This window comes from Piliocolobus tephrosceles, chromosome 1, assembly GCF_002776525.5.
Source record: "Piliocolobus tephrosceles isolate RC106 chromosome 1, ASM277652v3, whole genome shotgun sequence".
Lineage (NCBI taxonomy): Eukaryota > Metazoa > Chordata > Mammalia > Primates > Cercopithecidae > Piliocolobus > Piliocolobus tephrosceles.
The window spans coordinates 215,485,229-215,500,923 of NC_045434.1; the positions used below are offsets into that span (position 1 = coordinate 215,485,229).

General features: G+C 60.9%; 1 protein-coding gene across 1 annotated transcript in view; it reads right to left on the bottom strand.

Annotated features, from left to right (window-relative positions):
• Positions 1-15,695, bottom strand: part of ESPN (espin) — a 49,022-nt gene that overhangs the window by 20,636 nt on the left and 12,691 nt on the right. Inside the window, exons 3-12 of the mRNA XM_031936248.1 lie at positions 11,416-11,602; positions 11,047-11,229; positions 10,790-10,921; positions 7,468-7,669; positions 6,227-6,498; positions 3,283-3,444; positions 2,988-3,192; positions 1,676-1,702; positions 421-566; positions 59-336 (exon numbers count right to left, since the gene is read on the bottom strand). Coding sequence (XP_031792108.1) covers positions 59-336; positions 421-566; positions 1,676-1,702; positions 2,988-3,192; positions 3,283-3,444; positions 6,227-6,498; positions 7,468-7,669; positions 10,790-10,921; positions 11,047-11,229; positions 11,416-11,602 — 1,794 coding nt within the window. The remainder of the gene's footprint in view (positions 1-58; positions 337-420; positions 567-1,675; positions 1,703-2,987; positions 3,193-3,282; positions 3,445-6,226; positions 6,499-7,467; positions 7,670-10,789; positions 10,922-11,046; positions 11,230-11,415; positions 11,603-15,695) is intronic.

Below are 15,695 nucleotides of genomic sequence, written 5' to 3' on the forward strand. Positions count from 1 at the left end.
GAATGGCGTGGGGGATGGGCTGTGCATCCAGATGCAGACTCCAGGGCTCCCTGGGCACCCCGCCCCACCCACCTTCCGCCTCTGCTCCTCCTCCTCCTGCATCTTCAGCTGCAGCTTGCGCACCATCACCTGGCGCTTCCACTCGGGGATGGGCCGGCCCTGCTCATCGTGCGTGGGGATGAGCGCCTCCACGTCCAGCTGCAGGCCCGGCGCAGGAGTACTGGGCGGCACCGGAACCAAGCTTCCATTGAGCAGCGGCTGAAATCCCGCAGCTGGCGGTGTGGGGCTCCGGACTGGTGACAGTGCAGGTGACACAGACGGCAGCGGCGAATCGGGCTGCAGGGAGAAGCGGTGGGGCTGAGCGCCCGCTGGCCTGGGGCCAGGGAAGCCGGGTCGCAGGCTTCTGCCAGGCCCGCCTACCTGGAAGGCCGGCTGCCCGCTGCCTGAGAACACTGTGGTCAGCCCCTTGCTTTGCGGCGTAGGCTTCAGGCTCTTGCCTGCCTTAATCTCAGCCAGTAGCTCCGAGTTGTCGCCCGTCGGGGACATCATGTTGAAAGACTTGGTGCCTATGCAGAGGCAGGAGATGAGGCACTGGCCAGGGTGGGGCTGCATCCCTGCCACCCCTCGCCCGCCCCTCTGCAGCCCCCTTCCCAAGCCAAGATTGGCTGGGTGCCCATCCTCGGGCCCAGCAAGCAGCTCTCCAGATCCCAGGCCCCGCAGGCTGCTTTCAGGGCCCCCAGAGGCGGGCCCTTGGTTCCCCGACCGTGACAACCCCACTATCCTCCCCACCCTACTCACGAGGTGGAGGGCCCCCGCCTGGACGACCCTGGGAGTTCATGGTGGCTCTTGGGCATATGTCCCCGCCCAGCCACTGACTGCCCAGCTCCGAAACGATACCTGGAATCAGCCACCTGACCTTTGTCCCAGGTTCCCTGGCTCAGCCCGGCTGGGGTGGAGCCTCCCTTTGGCCCCTTCCCTACATCAGCAAAGCCTCAGTGACCCTTGAACTGAGTCAATTGGGGCCTCCATGGACATACAGAGTCCAAACCCTGGAGTGTCAGTACCCACCTGGTCCCCTCCCTCTCCACCACACCCACAGACAGACGCACAAGCAGACACATTGGTTGCAAGCCGGGAGCACATTTATGGCAAAGCGAGGCTCAGCTCTAGGGGCTCAGGAAAGCAGGGCCCTTACTGAGGCTACGGGAGGCACCCAGGAAGAAGGGCAGGTGGGTAATATGCAAATACACAGGGCAGAGTGTGCATTTTCCAGCTTAGCCGGAGGAGGCAAATGGAGATTTGGAGAGCGGTCTCCTGAGCCCCGATGAAGGGGTCAGGTCCGGGAGGGAGGAACAAAATGGGCCGACAGCTCTTGGATTCCCAGACTGGGGATCCCAGAGTAGAGTCACAGGGAGGAAGAAGAGGAGAAAGGGAAAATCGGTCAGGCTGGCTCATTTATTAAGGCAAAAACACCAGCCAGCGCAGAATGCTTAGGTGCATATGTGGGTATGAGGGTAGGTATGAGGTGCAAGGGCCCACCCATGCATCGAGTTTCTCTCGCCTGCCAGCCCCTGCCCTTTCCTCGAGTCTGGGCCCCTCCTGCCTTGCTTTTCCTGCCTCTTCCCCCCACCCCACGCCTCAGCCTCAGCCAGGAGCCGCGCACGCAGCTACTCACTCTTCCTGTGCCTCAGGACTCTCACTTCTAGGGACCAAGAGGAGAGAAGTGACAGTGGAGTTAGGAGGGAGAGGGGGCCAGGATGAGACTGGGACAGCAGGGGACAGGGAGCAAGCCAGGGAGAGCAGGAGGGGGGAGTAGAGAAGAGAGGAGGAGCTTTTCTGCCCATCTGACCCTGGCTCCGGCTGCTCTGGGGCCTCATGAGGGTGGTCCATTGAGTTCCCGGCTTGGCTGGTGCCCCTGAGGGCTGGACAGGGCCACCACTGGCTCTAGCCCCTAGCAAGGGCCTCTACCTTGGCACTGGGTTGTGGTAGGGCACCCAGCCCTGGCTGTGCTGGGTGGGGGTGTCTGGGGAAGTCCAGAGTATTTTTCTCTGCCCTTAGCTTCAGCCCTGCTGCAGGCTGTGGAGGGAAGGAGAAGGAGGTTCCGCAGGTGCTGGACGTGCTTCCATGGGCTCTGGTCTGCAGGGGCTGGGGCTCCATAGGAACCGTAGGGGGACAAGCTCTGCTCTGCACTCCTAGTCAGGGAGACAAAGCTTTGGAGGGTGCCACTAAGCATGATCTCTGCCCTGAGTGGCTGGGTGAGGAAGGCATCCCAGCCAGGCTGGGATGGGGGCACCACATCTAGACACCCTGTCCTGGGCCTTCTAGGTATCCTGGCAGGGGGACACTGTCCCACCCTACATAAAAGCAGCCCAGGAATCCTGCACCAGTCTAGCTCTTAAAAAAGGATGTCTAGGGAAGTCATCGAGGAGGGAGGGGAAAACATTGCCCCCATAGCCAGGCCCCGGCTGGCCCAGGGCCCCTGGCAGGAACTGGCTAGGAAGAGTTCCTGGCATTTCTAAGAAGGCTTCAGGTCTGTGCTGCTTGGAAGGACAAGAGAAAGACATGGAGAGAGGAAGAGAGGCTCAGGATAGACGGGGGCAGGGGGAAGGGTGGCCAGCTGCAGGGCCTCTCTGAAGCTGGTTCTACTTCAAGTGTTCCTCCAGCACCAGCTCATGGGAAACAGCAGCACCAGCTCATTGGAAACGCCAGCGCCGGAGCTGGGAGGCCCTTTCTAGCCGGTGGGAGGCAGGCCCAGACTGGGGAGGGGACTTGCCCCAGGACGCGCAGCCCGGTCCTGCTTTGGCAGGACCTCGAGCAACCCAGAGCCCTCCCTTAGTGTCAAGTACTCAATGGGGTAGTGGTGGCCGGAGGAACATGGAGAAGAGGAAGGACCCGGGCAGTGACAGCTGGGGAGGGGGCGGTGTCTAGATTTCCCTCCCCTTTCAGGGCTAGCGCCGCCCCCCACCCCTCAACCTGCCCCTACTCACTGCCGGTGGACGAAGAGGAGCGGCGCTGCCCGCAGCCAGGGCCAACGCCCTCGAGGGGCAGAGGCGGGGCCGGCGGCAGCGAACTCGCGGCCTCGGGCAGGGGCGGCGGCGGCGGCGGCGGCGGGGGCGGCGGTGGCAGCTCCCTGGACGCCTTGGGGTCCGCGGCACAGCCGTTAGGCACGTGGTTCCCTGGGAGCAGCGCCGCCTGCGAGGGAGCAGAGGGGCCTTCGAGTGAGCCGCGGGCGGCAGGGCCGGGGCGCGGGCAGCCGGCGGGCGCGGGCTGGCAGGCACGCACCTCCTCGCTGTGCGCCATGCCCTGACGTGCGGCCAGCGTCTCGCCCGGGCAGCGGCCCAGCTGCCGGTAGTAGTCCCCCGTGCTGGGCTGCTTGCTGAAGGCGCGGGGCTTGTGGCCGGAGTCCTGCCTCCGAAGCCCGTCGTGGCAGTCGCAGGAGCTCGGCTGCGGGAGGACAGTGACCGGTGGGACACGGGCACCTGCCCGGTAGGCGCCCCCCTACGCCTCCCCACCCAGCTGTTCACCTCCTGGGGACTCGCGGCCAGCGGCCGTCGAGGGGTGCAGCAGCCCTCTTCCTACATCCCTTGTTCTCAGGGCGGGCACGGGGAGAGGGTCATGGGGGCGTCGGTGGAAGGGCAGGCTCCGCCTGCCTTACAGGGAGAGGTTCTGGGCACCGGCCAAGGGGCACAGGGGCCACCACTGAGGCCAGAAGGGGCGGGCCCAAGGGCGGGGTGGCCCAGCCCCGACGCCAGGGGGAGCTGGAGAAGGGGCACCTCCCAGCTTAGCCCTCACTAGGCCCTTGGCCGCACCCTGCTCTCGGCTGTCAGACGGACTGCGGGTCCCCAGGGCTCCGTGGAGCCCTGTCTTTCGGGGGTCCCGGGCCGGAGGGAGCCCCCTCCAGAGTCTGTGCTCTCCGAGGCTCCGGCTTGTCCCGGACCCCGGTTGCCCATCGGGGGCTGCTCCTACCTGCCACGGTGCTGGTGGCCCCCGCTGTGCACCTGGCGGCGGGGGCGGCAGGACCCGACACCTGCGTTACCTGATACTTCCTCTCAGGTTACAGCTGCCCGCACACGGCCAGCCTATGGGCTCCGACGGCCTGACATCACCCGGGGCCCGCCAATCCCAGGCAGAACCCCCCAGCCGTAGCGGATACCACGGGTGCGCCAGCTACCTTGCCACACCTGGCCGCAGCTCTGCACCCGCCCCAAGCCAGATGTGACCCCGCCCCCTGCGCCTCTCCCTAAGCTGGGAGCTGAGTCCCCACCTTCATCCCCGCCGGAGACAGGAGAGGGCTGATCCTGGGCAGAGGGGGCCTCTCATATTTGGCCCCCGGCTCCGGGTCGCGTCCCCCCGCTTCCCCTCCTGCATCTGGAAACCATCCCCATCCACGAAAGCGACACCGATACCGGCGCTCAAGCCTCGGGTTTCAGGGGCCATAAGGCGGGGTCGGGTGACAGGGCGGCTTCCCGCCCCGTCGCAGCTGCCCCCAACTAGGCCCAGCTCAGTGAGGGAGAGTGAGTGAGGCAGCTCGGCCAAAGACTGAGTGACGGGGTGGGGGTTGTCCCCTGCCCCACTCTCCAGCCCGTGCATCCCTGCGGTGGCCTCAGACCCTTCACCCCGCCCGACCTGGCTCACGTTGCAGGAAACGCGACACCGCAGGATTTGTTTTCTGGGCCAGCCCGCCCGCTCCGCGCCCCCTGCAGCCCGGAGGCTTGGACGCCACGACCCTGCTCCCGCCCTCGGTCAGGCACCCGCGCGGGGGGCGCCGCGGCCACACAAAGAGCCCTTTGTGGAGTGTCCGGGTCCCGGCCCTGGCGCCTGCGGCCCAGCACGCACACAACCGGGAGGGACGCACACAGCCCGGAGCGGAGCGGCGCACACAGCTGGGAGGGGCGCACACACAGCCGGCAGGGGGCTCACAGCCGGGAGGGGCGCACACTGCCAGGAGGGAAGCACACACCCGAGACGGGCTCACACAGCCAGGAGGGTATCACGCAGACCTGGCACTTGGGCTCACCGGTGGAGATGGGACACTGGCTGGGCCACCTGTCCTGTGGCTTTGGGCGGGGCCCACAGGCTGGGCTGGGAGCTCAGCGATTACAGGGCCCCTGCAGCCCTACCCGTCCGGCCCCCTCTGCCTCCCAGAGATGAAAGGGGAAGCCACTGTGGGAGCTTGGTCTAAGGTAGCATGAAGAGGGCAGCCACTGGAGCTGGCCTGCAGGTTTGGTGTCCCTCCCATGCCTCCCTTGCCCAGTGGCCTTGTGACCTGGGTCACCTTGTATCAACTGGCCCTGGGGTGGCTTGCCTTGGGCTTAAGAGAGAAATGCAAGGTCCCAGGCTCCAGCAGGACCCCAGGGAGCTGCCACACCACATCTGGCCACCTGTGACCTCAGGCTGTCCCCTCACCTCTCAGACCATCCTTGCTCTGTTCCTGTGGCCAGAATGCCAGTGTTCCCCAGGTCCCCCTGCCCAGGATTCCCAGAATTGCTCAGACCAGACCTCTGCCCCCACTCCTGCTCCAGAGCCTCAGCCAGCGGCCTGCAGCCCCCAGACAGACCTAGGTGCCTCACACTCCACCTGCCTCCCCTGGCCTCATCCTCTCCACACAGGTTCCGCTTCCCTCCAGAGCTCCCAGCTCAGGCCTGGCCCTTTCCCCCAGGAGCTCGGGCCCTAAACTGGAACTAGCCACAGCTTCACTTCCTCCCAGCCCCCACTGCCGGTGGGCACCCAGCCCCGTTAGTGCCTGCTCACCTTCCCCCCACACTCCTTCCAGCCCTCACCTCCACAGCCATGCCACCGGCACCTTCCACCTGGCAGCCACCTCCCTTGGGTGACACTCTCCGACTGAGCCTGGGGCTATGGGGGTGGTGGGAGCATACTTGGGGAGGGGCAGTCTCCATGAATTCTCTGTCAACTCCATGACAACCCAGCCACTCTGTGCAAGATGTGGCACAGGCCCAGTTCCTGGTGAGGCACAGCTGTCTGGACCTGCGTCCTTCACCCCCCAGCTCCCATGGAGGGCAGTCACCTGCTCTTACTCTCCTCCCAGTCCAGTGTCCAGCCCTGACCCCTCATGGGACTCACCAGGAGCTTTGACTCTTGAACATGCCATGGACCTAGGGACCCCCACCCTATGCCCACTAGTGAGGCCGGGCCTTTGGCCTCACTGGCCCCCATCGGCCTGGTCCCCCTGCTGGGAGGCAGGCCGGGGGTGAGGGCTCACTACCTCCTTCTCGAGGGCCTCCGTCTGCACGTGGCGGAGCTTGTTCTTCGTCTGCATGTAGATGTCAGCTGCCTGTGGTCCCACAGGAGGCTTAGGAGCTGGGTAGCCAGGTGGGGGTGGGGGCAGTTGGGTGCCTGGGGGCGGGGGTGGCGGGGGAAAGCTGGGTGGGGGTGGTGGGGGTCTGGGCTTCCCGATCATGCCCCGAGGCAGGCCCAGCTCCGGGTTGAGCATGTCCATGTAGCTCTGTATGTCTGCAGCTCTAGCGCTGGAAAGCTCTGGGGAGGCAGAAGAAAGGGCCAGATTTGGGAGCTTGTGGACAGGCTGTTCCCCAAGACAGACTCTCCGCCACCTGGAACCAACTTGCCGAGGGCCACAGTGGGCTCCAGGGCACCACTTGGTACACTTGCTGTGGCCCCTGGCGGTGCTGGGCTTCCTCTCCCTGGCCCTGCCCTGCCCCAGTCCAGCACTTACTGGGGGAAGATCAGGCACTCTGGTTTGGAGGGGAAGCACCGAGGCTTTGGTGTGTCTAGAGGGCAGGGTCACCTGGAAGGGGAGGGTCTACTCCTTGGGAGTAAGGATGACCACATCTCGTCTTTGCAGGGCACCCCTCCCGGGGCTGCAGGCCACCATCTGGCGGCATAAAGCAGGCATTGCAAGGGGACGGACGCCCATGCTCAGGGCATGGTCAGGGTGTGTGTACACACATGCCTGCAGTCTGCTGAGGCGATTGTGCACTTGTGTGTTTGAGTGTGTATGCATTTGTGCATGTGCCTCTTTGTATTGATGAATTTGTGTGCATTGCACTGTGGACATAGTTGTGTGTGTGTGTGCATATCTGTAGTATGGAAATAGAGCATTGTGTGCTTGTGTATAAGGTGGGTGTGTGCAGATATTAGCATGGCTCCGTGTGTGTGTTCATATTTGTATGCTGTATGTACACATGTACAAGTGTGTGCTTTTGTGTGTGAGTAGCTGAGAATAATGAATGGTGGGCGGCACACGTGGATTTTGTGTGTGGGGAGAGTACACGTGGATGTATACGTATGTTTGTGATGAGCACACACACGCATGAGTGACATCTGTTTCTCAGCAGAAGGGGTGTCTCCTCCCCATGTTTAAGAGCAAGGGATGAGGGTAGTCTCTGACTTTGGCTGTGGCAGGGTGGCCCAAGGCAAACCCTCACAGCCCAGTGGTCTGGCTTCAGTCTGCTCCCCCTCCCCCTCTTCCTCCTTGGGCACACTCACCGCGTGGAGGGTGCTGGCCCTTGATGCTGGAGTGGCTGGAGGAGCAGGAGTCATAGTTGGAGAGGGTGCTGGTGGGTGAGCTGAGGTCAAAGTTCAGCGGCTGGACTGACACTGTGGTGTTAGGTGAGGACATGCCTGAATCCAGCTGCTTCGCCTCCAGCTCTGCGGATGGATCCCGGGAGAGCACGCGGTGCTCCACGCTCTGAAGGGGAGGGAGGGAAGCCATGAAGGCAAGTGCACCCCAAGATGCGTTGCTCTCCAGGCTAGGGTCCCACTCAGCCATGCCTTCACTGTGGGATCTTGGTCAAGCCACACCCCTCTCTGGGGTCTCTTCTGCATCACTAGAGGGTCTCTCAGGTTCCTCCAAGTTAAGATTCAAGCCCAGCCCCGCCAGGCAGCAGGACCCAGGTTCCTGGGAAACTCCCTCCCCTGGCTCCTCCCTGATTAGGAGGGTGGAGAGATCGACGAGGAGGGGGCCTTGAGCTGCACCCCAAAGGGAGAACTGCCAGGAGATCGGCCTTCTCCCTTAAGGATCAGAGGCTCCATGGGGAGGCGCACAGCACAGGCCCATCCCTAGTTATCTGGCTGGCAAGCTAGCGCTCCTTGCCGGACCTGGGACCTGGGGCAGACTCCCAACACCAGCCCGGCCTGTCTCCTGATGGGGCCCTTGGGGTAAGGGTGGGGCCTGGGTAGCCAGCTGAGCAGTGATGGGCAGCCAGAGCTCAGGCTGCCAGGCCTGCCATTCCCCCGCCCTGCCGGGTCTGTGCCTCTGACCACAGGCCTGTCCCCTCCCGGTGCAGAGGGGAATGGGGTGGGGGCCCTGCTTACATTGCCCATGCCGCCCCTGCTGCCGGCAAGCCCGCTTGCTCTGCTGCCTCCTACCCAGCGTGCTCCTCCTTGCCCCGTGCCCCCTCCCTGCCTAAGAAGTGTCACAGGCCCCCTGGGAGAGAGAGGCAGGCCTGGCACCAGGTAATGGCTCGGCGGCTGCGCTCATTGGCCCCGTGATTAGGGGCTCTGCAGGAGTGTTTGCCTTTTCTGGGCCAGCATCTTCTGTGGCTTGGATCTGTCACTGCCGAAGCTGGGCCTGCTTGGGTGAGAGAACCAGGGCACACACCCCCCACCCATTCCAGGGGACCAGGCCCTGCTGCCTACCCCAGGAGTCAGGGGAGCCATAGGAGGTGGCTTGGGCAGCACCCAAAGGTGCTCTTTACCTGGCCAACAGCAGTGGGTGCTGAGGGCACCAAGCCCTGACCCCTGTAGGCAGCAGATAAGAGGCTGGGCCACAGCAGGTGTACTGCATCTGCCCTGAGTCACCCAGCTCTGCAGTCTGGGACAGTGGCTTCAAACTTTCCCTCTCCCACTTACTAGCTATGTCATTTCAGGTGAGTCACCTATGCTTTTTGTGCCTAAGTTTCTTTATCTGCAAATGGGGATAACAGCACTACTTGCCCTGCTGAGCTCCAGGACATGGCACCCAGTAAATGACACATAGTCAGCTATTTTTTTTAGATGGAGTTTCATTCTTGTTGCCCAGGCTGCAGTGTGGTGGAGCGGTCTCGGCTCACTGCAACCTCCACCTCCTAGGTTCAAGCAATTCTCCTGCCTCAGCCTCCTAAGTAGTTGGAATTACAGGTGCCCACCACCACACCCAGCTAACTTTTGTATTTTTAGTAGAGATGGGGTTTCATCATGTTGACCAGGCTGGCCTCAAACCCTGACCTCAGGTGATCCACCCACCTCAGCTTCCCAAAGTGCAGGCATGAACCACCATGCCTGGCCTGTCAACTTTTTTTTTTTTTGAGATGGAATCTTGCTCTGTCACCAGGCTGGAGTACAGTGGCGCGATCTTGGCTCACAGCAACCTCCGCCTCCTGGGTTCAAGTGATTCTCCTGCCTCTGCCTCCTGAGTAGCTGGGACTACAGGCGTGTGCTGCCACACCTGGCTAAATTTTTTTTGTATTTTTAGTAGAGATGGGGTTTCACCATGTTGGCCAGGATGGTCTCGATCTGCTGACCTCGTGATCCGCCCGCCTCAGCCTCCCAAAGTGCTGGGATTACAGGCGTGAGCCACGGTGCCTGGCCTGAGCCACTGCACCCAACCAACTATATTTTTAAATGTACTGTGAAGAGTAACTGAGATTACACCTTTAAGGCACTCGGCAGGGTACCTGCCTAAGTCAGAATCCAATGGGTGGTGTTTGCTGTCCTATGACCACTAGCAGCTGCATCCAGAGAGGCCCTCAGGTCCTCTGGGCCCTAGTGCCACCCCACCACGGTCCCTCAACAGAGTCACAGACTCTCTTAGCTAAAGGATACCCACCATTGATGCAGCAATGCCCTTCCCAGTGTCCATCCTGGCTTATATGCCCTAGTGACAGAGTGCTCACTACCTGCTGGGCCACTCATTCTCTTCTGGAGACTCCTTCTGGGGCGGAAGTTCATCCTCAGGCCCGCCTGCAGCCTCTGGCCTTTGGACCTTGCTGTGTTCTGCAGCCCCCAGAGCCAGGACCATACCCCTGTGCTGGCAGGGAGGGCAGATGCACAGACGGTGCTCAGGGCACAGACCATCTACCTTCTTCCCTCCGGGCCTCATTTCACAGACCCTCCATGGCCAGGCTGTCCCATGGAGTTAGTTCGCATCCTTTTGGGGTTGGCTGCGAGGCCCACTCTCTTCCCTGCCTATTGCCTCAAAGCAGGCATTGTACCAGCTGGTGCAGAGCCCTGCACTTGGAGACACCCACAGCTGAGTTCAAGTCCCAGTGGGTCACTTCATGACTGTCTCACCATAATAACATAGTTGAAAAAGAATAGTATGGGTTTCCAGTTATGAACCAGCCATGAAGTCAGCAAATGTACGGTGCAGGGGCTGAGAGGTGGCTCCTGGCCAGGCCATCGAGGCAGGTTCTCCACTCTACCACTTACTGGTGATGTGATCTTGGTGCCTCGCAGACTCAGTTTATCCATATGTGGAACGGGACACTTACACTGTCTTCTGCAGAGGTGGCTGTGAGTCATACCCAAGCTAATGTCTATGGGCGGGTAAACGAGCCTAACTGTTCCCAATGGGGCCTGTCTTGTGATTTCTCCAGCCTTACCCCTTGGGGTGACCCTGTTCTTCCCTGTCCTCTTTCTGTTAACCTTTGTGCCTCTAATGCCTCAGTCCCCAGTAGGCAGTGGTTCTGGGCTGAGAGGTCGTGTGGAGTAGTGGGCTTCACGTCCCTGAACCTCAGCTTCCTCCTTGGTAAAATGGGGTGACGACACCCACCACTGGGGTAGAGGGGCGAGAAGAGAGAATGCCACAGGAGCAGCGCAGGGATAGTACCAGGTTCTCCACAGTGCGCAGGTAGCGGGTGCAGTGGCTGTGGCCGTTGAAGTCCGACAGGTCGGCGGCCGTGTACCCGTCGCGGTCGCGGACGTCCAGCTCCGCGCCATTCACTACCAGGATCTGGCAGCACTGCGGGGGCACGCAGTGAGGACCCGGCCCCGGCCGCGAGCTGGGACCCCCACACCCGGGCAGGACCATGCCGAGAGCGCGGTGCCAGCAGAGGGCGCGCGCCCCAACCCCGGGCCCGCGCTGACCTCTAGCTCCCCGTTCTCGGCGGCGTCGTGCAGTGGGGTCCCGCCCCACAGGTCAGCCGAGATCTCCCCGCCGTGCAGCAGCAGCCAGCTGAGCACCTTGGTGTGGCCGCGGCTCGCCGCGAAGTGCATGGCGGTGGCGCCGTCTTTGTCCTGCTCTGACAGGCTCACGTCGGTGCAGCCCACCTGGGCAGGAAGGGCGGGGAGAGAGGGGCGGGGGCTGGGCGCCAGGCCCCTGCGGGCCCCGCCCCTTACACCTCCTGGGCCCGTCCCCGTGCCCCCGCCCCACCCTCATGGCCCCACCCCCTCCACTCCCCGCCCTGCCGGCTCCGCCCCGCCTCCCCTCCCCCACCGCCCGGGCCCGGAGCTCACCAACCACACGATGACCGGGCTGTGGCCCATCTGCGCCGCGGCGTGCAGCGGGGTCATGCCGTCGAGGGCGCGCGCGTGCGGGTCTGCGCCGCATTCCTGCACCAGGTACTGCGTCACCTCCAGGTGGCCCTCCTGGCACGCCAGGTACAGGGGCGTGGCACCGTTCTTGGTTTGGGCATTCACTCCTCTGCAGAGACAGTGCCCAAGTTGGGCCTTCAGCGCCTCACCCCCTCCGAGGCCTCCTAAGCCCCCGCCCCCTCCCGGGGAGCCCTGAACGTCAGGGAGAGTGGGTGGGAGAGGGCCCTGTCACCGGCCCGCTGCCGCCCCTGGGGCTTCCCCTGGACTTAGTCCTGAGCCACCCTCCCTCAGAGGCCCCTGAGAGCGTCCGACCCAGCACTGCCCTGCCCTCAGTCCCACCTTTTTTTTTTGAGATGAAATCTAGCTCTGTCGCCCAGGCTGGGGTGCAGTGGCTTGATCCTGGCTCACTGCAACCTCTGCCTCCCGAGTTCAAGCGATTCTTCTGCCTCAGCCTCCTGAGTAGCAGGGATTACAGGCGTGCGCCACCAGGCCCGGCTAATTTTTTGTATTTTTAGTAGAGAGGGGCTTTCACCATGTTGACCAGGCTGATCTCGAACTCCTGACCTTGTGATCCACCCACCTCAGCCTCCCAAAGTGCTGGGATTACAGGCGTGAGCCACCGCGCCCAGCCTCAGTCCCACTTTTTTTTTTGTTGTTGTTGTTGAGACGGAGTCTTGCTCTGTCGCCCAGGCTGGAGTGCAGTGGCCGGATCTCAGCTCACTGCAAGCTCCGCCTCCCGGGTTCACGCCATTCTCCTGCCTCAGCCTCCCGGGTAGCTGGGACTACAGGCGCCCGCCACCTCGCCCGGCTAGTTTTTTGTATTTTTAGTAGAGACGGGGTTTCACCGTGATAGCCAGGATGGTCTTGATCTCCTGACCTCGTGATCCGCCCGTCTCGGCCTCCCAAAGTGCTGGGATTACAGGCTTGAGCCACCGCGCCCGGCCCAGTCCCACTTTTTAACCGATGTCTACAAAGATGTGGTGAGCTTTCCTCTCCACCCCTGTCACCCACTGTCACCATGAGTCCCCACACGTGCTGCGTCTGACCTCTATCCCTTTCGTCATGTGCCCCTCCATCTGGAATGCCCTTCCATCCTCCTCCCTCTTGAAGACTCAGTCCCCATCCCTCCTCCATGAGGGCCACCCTGATTTATTTCCCCTTTGCTGGCCTCCACCCCACACTGCCCAGGGCTGCTATGAGCATGACCTGTCATGCTTGGTTGACCATAATTGATTTTGACCTTTGCCTCCCCAAGAAGACTGAGTTCCCAGAGGGCAGGATGGTAAGGGTTACCAGACGAAATGCAGTTCATCCAGTTTCAATCTGAATTTCAGATAAACAGATAATGCTTTAGTATTCTATATCCCAAATATTGCATGGGACATACTTGTACTAAAATACAGCTTGTTTATCTGAGATTCAAAGCTAGTCAAACATCCTGGGTTTTGTTGTTGCTGTTTTTGTTAATCTGGCAGCCCGCGGGATGTCCACGATGTACTGAATGCTTCTGCTGTGCTAGCTCTGGGCTGTGCTAGCTCTGGGCTATGGTGCTAACAGGCAGGTTCTTCTTTTTTTATTTTTATTTTTGAGACTGATTCTTGCTCTGTCATCCAGGCTGGAATGCAATGGCGCAATCTCAGCTCACTGCAACCTCTGCCTCCCAGGTTCAAGCCATTCTTCTGCCTCAGCCTCCCAAACATCTGGGACTACAGGCATGTGCCACCACGCCTGGCTAATTTTTGTATTTTTAGTAGAAACCCAGTTTCGCCATCTTGGCCAGGCTGGTCTCAAACTCCTGTCCTCAAGTGAACCACCTGCCTTGGCCTCCCAAAGTGCTGGGATTGCAGGTGTGAGCCACCGCACCCGGCCCAGGTTATTCTTAAGTCCTATTGTCATTCTTATTTTGTGGAGGGGTAGTTGAGGCTAAGGCCACGTCTTGCTATGGTTAGTAAAGTACCCAGTGAATGCCTTATTATTATTATTATTATTATATTATTTTTGAGACAGGGTCTTGCTCTCTTGCCCAGGCTGGAGTGCAGTGGCACAATCTTGGCTCACTGCAGCCTCCACCTCCTGGGTTCAAGTTATTCTTCTGCCTCAGCCTCCTGAGTAGCTGGGACTACAGGCATGTGCCACCAGGCCCAGTTAATTTTTGTATTTTTAGTAGAGATGAGGTCTTTCCCAGGCTGGTCTCGAACTCCTGAGCTCAAGTGATCCTCCTGTCTCGGCCTTCCAAAGTGCTGGGATTACAGGCGTGAGCCACCGCGTCCGGCCGTCAACTATTTTTATTAATTTACTGTGACCATCAACTGAGATTACACCGGTAAGGCACCTAGCAGGGGACATGCCAGAATCAGAATTCAATCAATGGTACAGCTGCAGCTGGGGAGGCTCACAGGTGGGGCTGGAGGGCCCCGGACTCTGTGCCATCACCCATAGTCCCACAACAGAGGCACAGACTGAGCTGTCTCCTTGGTCACACAGCTGGTACAGTGGCATTTGAACACCCATCTGTCTGTGTGATGCAGAGCCTGGCCGGCAATATGGGCATGCAGGGAGTGAAGAGATGGAACGTGTCTCAGGGGCTTCTCCTGGGGCCTAGCTTTCGGCTGTCACTGTCCTCGTTCTCCCAGCCTAGAGGGGGCCTAACTGGGGAACAGGAAAGCTGTCCTGGCTGCTGGGCTGCTGGATGTGAACAGCCCAGGGTGCAGTTACCATCAAAAGACACTAGGTGGAGCCACAACCTACCCCCAGACCCAGAAGAAGTTCCAGGTTGGGGGCCTATTGGGTTCCAATTCACCTTTTGTGCCCAGGAGGCCAATTCTTCACAGGACTTCACATCCTGCCCATCTACCTCCCCCAGTCTATCACCCCCCAGATCAACCACATGCTCCACCCCGCATCCATCCCTCGCTCAACCATCCAACTACCCATCCACTTGTTGCCTGCCCATCAATGTGTACCAGGCCACCCCCCTTTGCCCATCCACCCTCTTGTTCCCAACACGACTTAGCCCCTCTTCTGACCCCTGTCATGTGTGCCCTTTACCTCCCTCTCACACACATCCTGAGACCCTCCCAGCTGGCATCTCCCTGTCCCTAAAGCCCTGGTTCTCTGTCCACTTCCCTGACTCCTGAGACCCCCAAGGCTGTCTGCAGCCCCCGTGGACCCTCACTTACTGATTTCTCCCCCGTCCCCACTCCCTAGACACAGGGCTGCCATTTGCTGGGCTGATGTTGGGCCGGGCACTTCATGATGGTGCGGGGAGCAGGCAGCATGCCTGGTGATCCAGAGAGGGTCCCGTCGACACAGATGAGGCAGACAGAAGACCCAGCTACGTATCTATGTTCAGACACATGCTGGCTCATGGCTGCCGGCCTCCACACCCCAGTGCCAGCATCATCCCCACGCACACTCACATGCTGGTGCATCAGGAACAGGCTGATTAATATTTCATGACCAACACTCAGTGGCCTAAATTATTCACCCCGTAACCAAGGCACAGTGAGTGCCGGGGTCTTGGGGATTGGGGGCTGGTGGGGGCCCACTGGGTTCTTTCCGCAGAGACCCACGGTGATGTGTATAGTTGCGGGGGGCCAGACCTGTGGTGAGCTCTGCTCTCCCAGCACCCCCGACTTGGCAGAGATCCATGACCCAGGGGTGCCCAGCCAGCCGGAGAAGGTCTGAGAAGCTGGCAGCAAGCAGGATCTGAGCAGCAGGGGGCAGTGGTACCCACAGCCTCCTGCAGGGCCGCTGGCTGGCACTCCCAGCCCAAGTTCCTGGCACAGAATGAGCCCTCAGTTAAGTGCTGGAGCTTGTCACCATTCTTATTAGTATCTGCACTCATACGCCCCATTATGGAGTCAGAGCCTCCAGCTTGGAATACCCCAGAACTTGGGGCAGATATGCTGATGGGCTGGGTGGGAGGGGGTCCTGGCTCAACATCCCCTTCCACCTTGGCCAGAGGGCAAGAAGAACAATGGGCACTCTCACAGTCACTGGGGAGTATTACAAAGATATGGATGAGCATAAGGACCCAAATGAAATTCCCATCACACACCTGGAATCCAAGCACCTTGGGAGGCCAAAGCAGGAGGACTACCTGAGCCTAGGAGTTCGAGACCAGCCTGGGCAACATAGAGAGACCCCCATCTCTACAAACAATACAAAAATCAGCCAGGTGTGTTGGTGAACAGCTGGAG